We start from the raw sequence: 11,312 nt of genomic DNA, 5'->3' as shown, positions 1-11,312 counted from the left end.
GCGCCCCGGGGCGAGGGATGGGCTTGGGTGCCCGAGTTCCTGACCCCGTCGCCGTCCCGCCCTGGGATCTGCCTGCGCCGGTGGTGGGGGGCGCGCCCCGGCGCCTAGGTGGCGAGGGGCGGGGTGGAGGTACCGTGATCTTCCCAGTCTGGAGAGGAAACTTGGAGGCACCCCCTCCCACACCAACCCCCGGGACGGCCCGGGAAAGTTTGCCCGGAAAAAAAATTGGGGGAAGTGGCTGCGGCGGGTCCCGGGGGAGGAGCCCTGGTGGCGCGGGGTCTGAGAGCAGCTCCCACCCACTCGGGCCCGCGCCCACATCCTCCCCCGAGGGCGCCGGCGCCCGCCCGCGGGCCCTGGCATCCCCGGGGTGCGCGGGCCCAGGCCCGGGGGTCCGAGCTGGGGGCTTTGGACGCGGCGTGTGGAGAGAAGTGCGGCCCGGGAGGGGCATCGGGGGACGGCCAGGGGGCGAGGCCGGGTCGGGAAGAGGGGCGGGCGGGAGTAGCTAGCGGCCCGGGACGGGCTCCGGCCGGCGCCGCGCCCCTGCTTGCGCGCACGGGGCGGAGGCGGAGGGGCGGCACCCCCTCCCCGGACTGGGCGGGGGTCCTAGACAGGCCCGGGGCCGGGAGCGGGGGCGCGGCGCCCCCGCGGGCGGGCGAGTGACACGATCATCTCCTTTTCCTTTAAGCTTGCCTGTTGCCGACACCGCCGCTCCAGCCGCGCAGCGGGCAGAAGACTGGACCGCCGAGCCCCGGGCCGCGGCGGCGGCGGCTGAGCGCCCCCTCCGATGCCGTGACCCCCTGCCCGGGGGCGGGGGCCGGGGCTTCACCGGCCGGGGCCGCTCCCGCGCTCCTCCTCCCACCTCTCTGCCCGCCTTCTCCCCCTCTCCCCGCCCCCCGGCCCCGAACCCCGCGCACCTCGTCTGGGGACGGGGCGGGGGGGGCAGGGCCGCCGCTCCTCCCCGCCCCCTCCTCCTCCGGCCTCTGGAGCGATTTGTCAAACTTCCCATTCCGCCGGCAGCGCGGTCCTCCTCCTCCTCCTCCTTCACCACCTCCTCCTCCTCTGCCTCCTCCTCCCCCCGCGCTCCTCCCTCCCCGCGCCTCCCTCGCCCGCCCTCCTTCTTCCCTCCGCACGTTCGGGGATCGCGGCGGAGCGCCGAGCGGGGGGGACGCGGAGAGCCGGGGCGCAGCAGCATCCTGCGGGCGGCCGCTCTCCGGGGGGGAGGCTGAGAGCCGGCCCGCCTCGCCCCCCCGCGGGCCCGCCGCCCCTCCCTCCCTCTCCTCAGCCCGGCAGCGGCGGCGGCGGCGGCGGCAGCGGCAGTCGCCGGAGGAGCATCATGCCGAGGAGGAAGCAGCAGGCGCCCCGGCGCGCAGCAGGTACGAGCCGCTTCCCCTTCCTCCTCTCCTCCGCCTCCTCTTCCTCTCCTCGCCCCGCGTCTCCAGCTGGCGGCGACCCCGCTTCTTGCCCCGCTCCTCGCCCCTCTCGCTCTGGCCGCGCAGAGTAACTCCGGGGCGCCGGGCTCGCTCGCCGCTCTCCTGTCTGGTGCGTGCGCCCGCCTCACGGACCGGCGCCCCCCGGACGCCCCGCTGCGCTCTGGCCCCCCCCCTCCCCCGCCGCTTCCCGCTCGCACCCACTTCGTGAACCGTGTTCGCTCGCGGCGAACTGAGCCGGGCTGGGTCCCTGCCTCCTCAGCTCTCTGCCTGGCCGCGGAGAGAATGGGAAGGAGCCCTCTTCTGTCTCTTTCTGTGGGGGCGGGCGGGGTCACCTGAGTTCTCCGGGATACCTTCCGTGTCCTCCCGCGGCCGGCCGGCGGGGGACTGCCTGGTGTCTCTGCCGAGCGAAAGAGAGCGAGCGAGTGAGCGAGCGGGTCCCTTCGGCCACCTTACTGCTAATCCGATTGATTCTTCATTTATTGGGCCCAAACCGGGCACAGCGGTGGAAAGCAGAGCGCACAGGGTCTGGGTATTGTCAGATGACTGTCAAGTCGATGTTAGATGCTGGCGTTCCCTTTTCCCCGGTTTGTTTTCGCTCACCCCCACCCTCTCCTTCCACTGCTTCTCCCATGCTCATCTCCTCATAGCACTTAGTTCTGGGACGTGTCTGAGTACTTTCTCCCCATCACCCCCCCCCTCTTTTTTTTTTTCCAGGAGTGTCAACTCCTTTTAAGACTGAGCCGGGTTTTTTTTTTTTTTTTTTTTTCTTTTCTGGAAAAAGCATCATTGAAAGCAAAACAAAACCCACACACATAACATTATTTTGCAATAATGTCAGTTGGGGGTATGTTGCTTGGAAGAAGGGTTTCTGGCCCTTTGCCACCCTTGACTTGATGACTGATTGATTGCCCATCATGCTGCTGCCTTTGATCTATTCATTCCCAATAAACATCAATAAATCACTTGAAATGGTGAGGCCAAGCTCTGTGACGTCACTAGGGCCCTGTCAGTGCAACTTCTGGGATTTGGGGCGGATTGCTGAGAGGACCACATATGGACAGGATGTATTTTGATATGAGTAACACTCAGATGTGCAGAGGTTCAGATGCTGCCTGAAGGGGGAGGGTTAAGTGGAGGTTCGTTTCTTTTCTTTCCTTTTTTTTTTTTTCCTTCTCTTCCTTTCTTTTCTGTTCTTTGCTTTTGAGGAAGAAGGGAGGGGAGGGAGAAGGGTCAGGGCATTGCCTGGTGCCCTTTTTGGATGAAGGTATGGTACCCATGTTGCCCCGGAGTGCCTGTAGTAGCAGTGGGGGTGATGGTGATGGTCATTTCCGTCACTTCAGCCGGCACTGCCAGTGGAGCTCACAAACCGGCTGCATCTGAACTTGAGTCTTCTCACACAGGGTCACAGAGAGGAAATGCTGTTCTTTCTTCTCCCAAAAATGTACTATCCTGTTAAGTGTTCTAAGAAAATCATAGAAGAAAACAGACTTGGTTTGGGGCATATATTACAAATTTTGCTTTCTGTCCTCAGTGTTACCCAAATTTAGGAAGTTTGAAAATCCCAGTAGTGGTTGTAGGGAGGGTGCCGCCTCTCAAGTCACCTCCTGGCTGGTGCTTTTTGCCTATCCCATCTTCTACTTTAAATTCCAAGCTCAAGCAATGAGCTTATCTACCCAAAATAAACTCTCAAAGTTTGGAGGACTCCTTCACAAAGTTGGGCAGTAGGAGTGTCTTGGACTGCTTCCAGTCTTTGGGATTTTTTTCTTTCCTTTTTGGATGCACATTTGAAGGTATCTGTGTGCCTCAATCAAATGAACCATATGTGACTGCATCTTTACATTTGGTTTAGAATCCTCTCCGCCGTTGCTTCATCTTTTCTCTTCCACCTTGCCAATCTGACACTCTTATTTGATAAATTTCTGCTAAAAATATTAGAGGAGGAGGAAATGTGCTGTTGGTTTCATTTATTTATTTTTTTAAAGCAACCTGTTCACTAACCTTTTTGCACCTTTTAAAAAGCCAGCCAGGAAATCTCAGGTCAGTTAAGAAACATTCATTATATAAAAACTTGACTGTACTACTAATAGGAGCTGGAAGAATGGTTTTGCTCTATCAAAATGACCCGTCAAAACGACTTTGTTTCATATTTGATTTAATTGTCTCTCTCCTGACAGGCACATTCATCAATAGCTTAATGGTCAATCAGAAGTTGGCAGCATGAGTGCTTTTTTTCTTTCTCATACCCTGGTTTTGGATTTACTTTATCAGAATGCCTCTGCCTAATGGACGTGTGGAGGAGGGGGGGAATGTCTGAAGGGCTACTTATTTAGGAGAGTGGAGGAATAAAAAAAAAACCTTCCACATCCAGGCTGGTGATAAGTATGCACAGGCCAATAAGTGCGCTGTGTGAGTTTGTTTGTTTGTTTGGATGGACGAGAAACTTCCCATTTTTTTCCTCCCTTTTTCAGTTCTCATAGCTGCAAGTTATAAGGTTCATGCCTGCTTTTGTGGCATACTGGGAGTGATGACAAATTGATTGCTTTGTACTGATAGAGAGAGAGAGTGGGAAAAAAGAAAGATGTCTGCTGATTGGTAACTGGAAATCCATTCCCCAGCAACCTTGAGGAGACTCGAGAATTTTTTCCCCCCTCCAAACTGAAAGGTCTGCTCAGCCATAAAAAAAGAAAAGTTGTTTTGCCAGCTTCATTAGTGTTCACCTAATTAGCTGTAAACCTGATGGATTCCTGACAGCTTTAATGATTGGAGATGACAAGCTCGACGCAGTGTCATCCAGCAGAATTAGGTTTGCAGCTAGTTTGATGTAATCAAGTTGATATTACACAGTCCTGGCTGCCTTTAGTTGTGCATTAACTCAATTTTCTGCTGCAGGTGACAAATGGGCTTTGGTACCTGGATAATCATGTCATAGGAATTAGGGCCCTTTTAATGGTCTGGGGGTAGAATAACAACCACAAAGGGCTGAGAGCTGGGGAGAACGTGCAGACATAGCACACAGGTGCACACAGTTTTTACATCTAGGCCAAATGTAACACTGTTCCCCGGAAGGCCAAAGCAGCCTCCAAGAATCCCTGAAAAGACGTATTTCTGCCCTTTAGGATTTTTCTCTTTTTGATAGAAATTATGCACGGCTTAATGTCTTTTCTTAAAAGGGAGAGAGAAATGTCTTCACCTGCTGAAAAGAAACCTGGGCAGGAGTTTTCCTTTCTCCAGGCTTGTAATTTTAAAGGGCTATACATTTGTGCTGGACAAATGCCATTGCCTGTAGAAGTTCAGAGGAGCGGGGTTACAGAGGCCCCGGTCCTTTGGGCAAAACGACCATTTTCCCTCTCTCCTATGTGCAACATTTGTTTTTCAACAAGTATTTTTTGAAAATACCGGAAAAGAAAGTCAAGCAGTACTTAATAGCAGATCACGTTTTATTCTTTCCTGTTCATTTTCTGGAAGGAAGTGTAAAATCATTAAAAAGCCATTGCCTAAACTCCACCCTCCCCTCAAAAAAAAACAATCCAACAAACGACAACTTGCCACTGACCTTTTGAGTCTTATTTGGTGAAAGAAAATAACCTTCCATGGAGTTCTTAGGTGGTCCCATTGCAAAGGTAAACCTTCAAGCATCTTGACTTTTGTCAAAGTGGTTTGGACCCCTTAGGACCTGCTGGGGTAACAGATCACTGTGGGTCCCCAAGGAATAGCATAAGTTCATGGTGGCACAGCCTGGGGTTTTTTTACTTTGCCGGTAGACATGGGCAAACTAAAAGATGGCACACCTGGCGGTGTCCAAGTAACATCATCCCAACCTTCCTAAGTCTCATCCACGTATCAGGCAGCTCCAGAGAGGAGCTTTTCTCTCTTGGAAGTACATGGAGCATTCAGGAAGGCATTTCGGCATCAGCCTTGGGAATTTATTTGCTCTCAAACCTGCCACACGTCTCTCCTTTGGACAGACGTTCTACCCTGTAGCAAGGTGACAAAATAACTGGTTTTGGTCGCTCTGTGATTCCCCCCACCCCTTTTCCTACAAAATGAAAGGAGCAATGTAAATTCTAAAAAAAGAGAAATCAAGAAACTGAAGGAGAAAAAGAAAGAGGGTAGGAGGCAAGGCTATTCCCCTGGACATCCACACAGGGGAGAGAAGCTTCCCGAATCGGCTGCTGTGCCCCCATTATCTTGACAACTGTCAGTTAGGGCTTCAGTGCTCTCCAGGGCCACCCTTGATTGTGAGCAGTTGGTATTGTCATTTTGTTCTCAGTTTTGCCTTGAGCGTGCTCGTAAACGGGAGCCAGGTAGTCAATAACTGATGTATCAGCAGTTATTTCCCAAATTGCCTCACAAGTCTGCATTTTTCCTCTTTTTTTACTAAAGATTGTTTTGTAAACTGATTAGAATGAAAGGTGACTGCTCAGGGCCGGGGGGAAATGCCGTGAAACCCAGGTGAGTTCCCAGAGTGAAAACCCTTCGTTTCCCCACCCTCCCCTTCTGGGTTTCTGGAGGGAGAAGGATCACCTTCTTGAGGGCGAAGCGCCTGGCCCTTTTTGGGGGCCTTTGTCTTTCCCTGGTGTCTGGCAGAGCCAGGCTGGGGCGAGGACCGTGGATGCAGGCGGGGAAGGAGAAGGGAGAGGATAGGGAGTCCTGGTCCTGGTGCCCCACAGCCATGTTTAATCCAATAACAGGAGCAGGCCAGTTATGCCGAGGGTAGTTTGTGAGGCTTTCCTGCTGGCCCATTTTTATTCCTGCCTGTCACTGGACAAACTATAAAAATAGCTTTAGTCTTGTAGTAGAAAAAAAAAAATAGGGTGTGTGTCTACTTTCTGTGTTTGTGTGCAGCCCAGGTAGGTAGGCCTTTCAAAGAAGCTGTTTTGTAACACCGCTGTACCATCATCCTGCAGCCCGTGCAAGGAAATAGGACAGAACAACGCAGGGGTATCACTCACCCCGGAGCCTCTCAGGTGTTCAGTGTGTGTGTGTGTGTGTGTGTGTGTGTGTGTGTGTTCTAGTTATGCTCCAAATTGTGGTTTCTCTGTCTGAAGTTAAAAATGAAAGGTGAATACAATATATTGTATTTGGTAACAATGATATGGACTGGTACATCGAGACAGATAATGTGCAGTTGTAATTAGACTCAATAGACAGGCAGTCATTTTTAAATTCTTTTGACACATGCATAAAATAGTCATATAATAAGATAAGATGACAATTTTATGTTAGGTTGATAAAGTGTCCCGATACTTGCATTTAAATGTCTGTAAGCCTTTAAAAAAAATATCTAGACAGATTAATTCTAGTTTCCAGTATTTGCAGTTAGTCATTAAATTAATTTTCAAATTCTACTAAACAATGGCTATGAATATTTCTTTTTCTTTCTGGAGTCTTCTACCTGAATTTTAAGGAACGGATACGTAGATTTGGTAGCTTTCTCAAATTTTTCAACATTTGTAAACATTTACGTTAGACATGGGTGTAAAAATTCAGGTTACTGTTTGTGATTAGAAAGATGCTATGCATTTTTGGAAGTAAAAAAAAAAACAGTAATAGAACATAATCTGCTTATGACCCCTTGCCTGAACGACTGTCATACTCCACTTTTAGGAATCTTTATTAGAAAGATTACATAGTGTCCTTGACCAAATATTGAATATTTTATAAGCCCCACTTAAAAAAAGACATTTTGAGCACATACACTTGATTTGATCAGCACTTAGATTCTCGGGTTTAATTACTTTCAATTCTGTAAATTATTTTAGTATTTCAACAAGAGTGGCCTAAGAGACGTATTGGGGGTCGGGAAAGCATTTTTCTGAAGGTCACATTGCCCGGACTTTTCGACCCTCTCCTTACCTTATTTTTCTTAAATGTGCTAAGGTGTGGCTCTTGAAGAATAACTTAAATTTGTTTGGGCTTAATGATAAATTATTAATTCATACTGTCAGGACACATGTTATTCATTATGACTGTGTTTTCTTCATCCAGAACAGCTGTTGGGGAAACAGTGTAAGTTCAGATTGTCTTCAAAGAGGAGGGCGCCAAAGCAAGGAACTCACCAACTTCTTGTCATCATCTTCCTCATTCCCTTGCTTTGGGAATAAAGGATTGCAGGGGGCAGAGTGAATGGGGAGAGAGAAACTATTAATTCTAGACCAAGATGGGTACTGGCAAATGTTCACTAATGTAACTCTTTAAAAAGCAAGCCTAACTTTCCATGCTCTGAGTCCAGGTGGGATTCTGAGGTGGTACCTGCTTCCTCCCCAGTCTGGTTTTGGACTGGTTTCCATTCCACCAATTTCTCTTGTTTTCTTCTTCCTCTTGGGTAGACCGGAAGGTCACGTTCACAAGTTTATAGTAGCGGAAAGCAAACTACTTTGAATGCCTGTTTGTTCCCCAAACTGGAACCCATCCCTTGGAGAGCAAAGGGCTGTTTGGTAATATACATGAAATGATTCCAATTCATTTACTTTTGATTTTCCATCCCCGTCATTAAATCTAGTCCTATGTATTTCGTTTCCTCTGAGTTCTTTGAGAAATGCATGTTGCATAAAATAGGCAATTTTTAATGAACAATTTAATGTAAATGGGTTTTGAATTTAAATTAATATTAATGAAGCCTTGAGTGAATTTATTTTGCATACGTAAAGGCTTGTAAGTCTTTCACCCATGTGCTTTCTCCTTTATGTAGTAACATTGGTTGGGTGGATTAACCAGTGCCTTTTAAAGATTCATGCTTAAAAAATTAAATTGATTTTATATGTCCAATAGTGCCAACATATTATTAGGCAAAAGTGTTACTTAAATTAAGGGAAATATACCTCATTTTTGATTAAAGCTCTCCGTCTCCATTGCCCTGCTCTTCCTGAAAGCTGCAGTTGGTTTGGCATTGCTGCCAGGGAAAATACACACCAACAATAGTTACTACAATCAAGATGTTTTCTTTCTTTGCCTTACCTCTAATGCATTATGTATCCCGGGATGATGGGAAGTTCTGTAATTAATTCTGTTAAATGTAATTGCTATAATCACTTTGATGTTACACATAATAAAGGTAATATGGTAAGCGCATAAAAAATATAAACACCTTATTGTAACACTCCTGCTAAAATTCCTTCTCCTCAAGTCTGGTTTGTAGACAAGTGTTCTCAACTCTTTTCGGTCATAGGTGACAATTTATCCGAGCTGTATTCATTGATATTCCAAAGGAGAGTCAGTGATTGGAAAGGATGGGCCTTGGCTTGAAAGGGTCTTCAGGTTGGTTGCCTAGGAATCTTAATTCCCCTTTCCTTAAAGATGTGGCTAATTAAGAAAAGGTGACCATTATTTCTGGAGAGGAGAGAGGTAAACACTTCAGAAGGGCCTATGGAATGAAGTAAGAGGTATAGGAATGGAAGAGGGGCTCAGAGAAGAATGAGAGTGGAGTTTTCAGATCAGGGGACAGGCTGTTCTGTAGGTTTTCTCATCCTCATGGTGTGGGATTATGGGAAGTGCCGTGTGTGCACGTGTGTGTGTGTGTGTGTGTGTGTGTGTATGTGTGTGAGAGAGAGAGAGACAGAGAACATAGGAGCATGTGCTTATGGGTAACAAGAGAAAGCCACCTTTCTGTAACAGTGCAATAAGGGAAATTAGCACAGAATATATGCTCTATTATTATTATTATTATTTATTACTATTGTTATACACCTTTCACGGGGGCATCTGAGGACCGTGCCTGACTGTTGCACATCCCTCCACGGAGTTGGCCGACATTGCCTGTTTGACAGAAATCTGAGTGATCTTTGAGACTCCCCCCCGCCACATCTCCGTGCACCTACCCTGGATCCAGGCCACCGTAGGACATAAGTTTGCCAGAGACCCCAAGCACACAGTTCTTGCGGGATGTTTCCAAACATGTTCGAATTCTTCTTTGCCATCATAGCTTGCAGGAGTTGGAGGATGTGGTGGGAGAGGAACCTTGTCATTTAATTTTCTCCCTGTGGATAACCAGGAATCAACCTAGCAGGGAGGTTTGACCCCCGTCATCAGCCGGGCCCTGCCTCACGTACTACAAAGGCCAAGAGGTCTCATGACCCAGTGTTGCCCTGACGGCTTGGATGTGAATTCTCTGCATTTATATTTTGTTTTTCGGTGTGTTGTAAGGCACGGAGTCTGTAAACCAGGCATACACAGAAATAAAATAAGGGAAAGTGGATGTGTGAGAAGGGGATGCCTCTTCTTCTTTGGAGAAATAAAAAGGTGTTTGCGGACGGTGCTAAGATGCAGTGACAGCAAGTGGTTCCCTCGACTGTGCCCGAGGCCCCCGAGGCCCGGGGAGCTGGATCTGGCTGTTGCTTTCACGGGCTGGCTGCAGACCAGGCTGGGAAATCAGGGTGCTGCGGAAGGCTGGGCAGGGCCTGTCTCCTGGGCACCAGGCCTAGCATCCTGGCCTGCCAGGTGAGCAGGGGCCGAGGACAGGGTCTGGGGGTCCCAGCCTGGGCCTGGGCTGCATCGGGCCAGCCACCAGCCCTCCTGCGGTGACTTTCAGCTGGTTTTGATGGTGAGGATGATAAAAGGTCTGAGAACTCCATAGGCCCCTGTAATCAGGGCCAGTGCTGACATCCTTCTCAAGTTTGACAGCTTCTTCCTTTTCTCTCCTCACCGCCAAGCCTTTCTCAACTGAATTACCCCGCCCTCCTCTCCCCTCCCTCCCTGCTCGCCGCCCACCCCTTCCCTCCCTCTCCCCCTTTCTGTATGTGTCTCTCTTGTTTCATGTTCTTGATCAGTCTCAGATGCCGGGAATTATTTTTTTTTGGGCGGGAGGGGGAGTGTTGCTTTAGGTTTGTGGGTTGGGCAGGTGTGAGAGGAAGTCTGTGTGTTTTTTTTTTTTTTTGTATTGTAGGCCTGTTGCTAATTAATGTTCCTCCATAAGATTCTGTCGGAGTTGAGTAATGTTTTTGATCTTTATGCCTGATAACTGCATACTTAATGAGATTTCAAAGCTGTGAGTGCAGCTCCCTACAATTATTGACAGATGCCTTTTCTTTGCCATTGGGTTCAGCTTCATAAATCCTCTTGCCGTAATGAGGTTCAGCAGTGCCACCCTGGCAGTGAGCTAATGAAAGGGGGGAGGGCGAAGCGGCTCAGGGCTGTCTGACACATTTTTTTCCTTTAAAATTTACTATGCAGATGTCAAGCTGCGGACGATTACTTCAAACATGCTAATTTTTATCTTGCTTTTGTGTCAGCCCTTTGCCATGAAAAAATAAATAAATAAAAGGACTAACCTTACTCCACTTCGTTTCTTTTCCTTTTTTTTTTTCCCCCAAAGTCACATTTTTTAATAACCCGTGGTGTGTGACTGCTGGGGACTTTGACACGCGTGTGGCCTTTTGCAGGTATCCAGTGGCAGAGCCGTGTTTTTTTTTCCCCTCCCTTGCCATCAGAAGGGCAGGGGGAGGATGAAAGTGTGATTTCCCCAGGCCTCCCATCAGCCTGCCCTAAGTATGCACTTGAAACGTCGGAGAATTCATTTCAGAGTTCTGAAACTAGATCCCGGTGAAGAGCTGCGCCATGCCAGAGAGTCGATTTCCTTTTCAGTGGAGTCATACATCACTGACCCACCCTTCCCTCCTGACAGAATGACATATGTCATTTATCATATGGGCCCCAGCCAGACACAGGGAGGGTAGGGGAAGCCCGGTCCATGTGATGCTGCCTCGTCCTCCTCCTCCTCCCACTGTACACAGTACGGCTGGCTTGCAGAGAGAGAGAGAGCACTGCTGATTTGGCGAGAGGGAGAGGGAGGAGAGAGGAGACTCAGGGGCGAAGGGAGGAGAGCCTGCTTCGTATGGATGGCTGGGCGTGTGGCGGGGCGGGCACGAGATTGGCAGAGGCATGGAC

General features: G+C 49.3%; 1 protein-coding gene across 1 annotated transcript in view; it reads left to right on the top strand.

Annotated features, from left to right (window-relative positions):
- Nucleotides 1-793: 793 nt before the first annotated feature.
- The window catches only part of TSHZ3 (teashirt zinc finger homeobox 3), a 68,934-nt gene continuing 58,415 nt past the window's right edge, over nt 794-11,312 (top strand). Inside the window, exon 1 of the mRNA XM_061172615.1 lies at nt 794-1,373. Within this exon, the coding sequence (XP_061028598.1) occupies nt 1,334-1,373 (40 nt within the window). The 5' untranslated portion in view covers nt 794-1,333. The remainder of the gene's footprint in view (nt 1,374-11,312) is intronic.

Source organism: Eubalaena glacialis, chromosome 18 (assembly GCF_028564815.1).
Source record: "Eubalaena glacialis isolate mEubGla1 chromosome 18, mEubGla1.1.hap2.+ XY, whole genome shotgun sequence".
In the NCBI taxonomy this organism is placed as follows: Eukaryota; Metazoa; Chordata; class Mammalia; order Artiodactyla; family Balaenidae; genus Eubalaena; species Eubalaena glacialis.
Note: the sequence above shows the minus strand (reverse complement) of the source record. Positions and strands in the feature narration are given on the sequence as shown.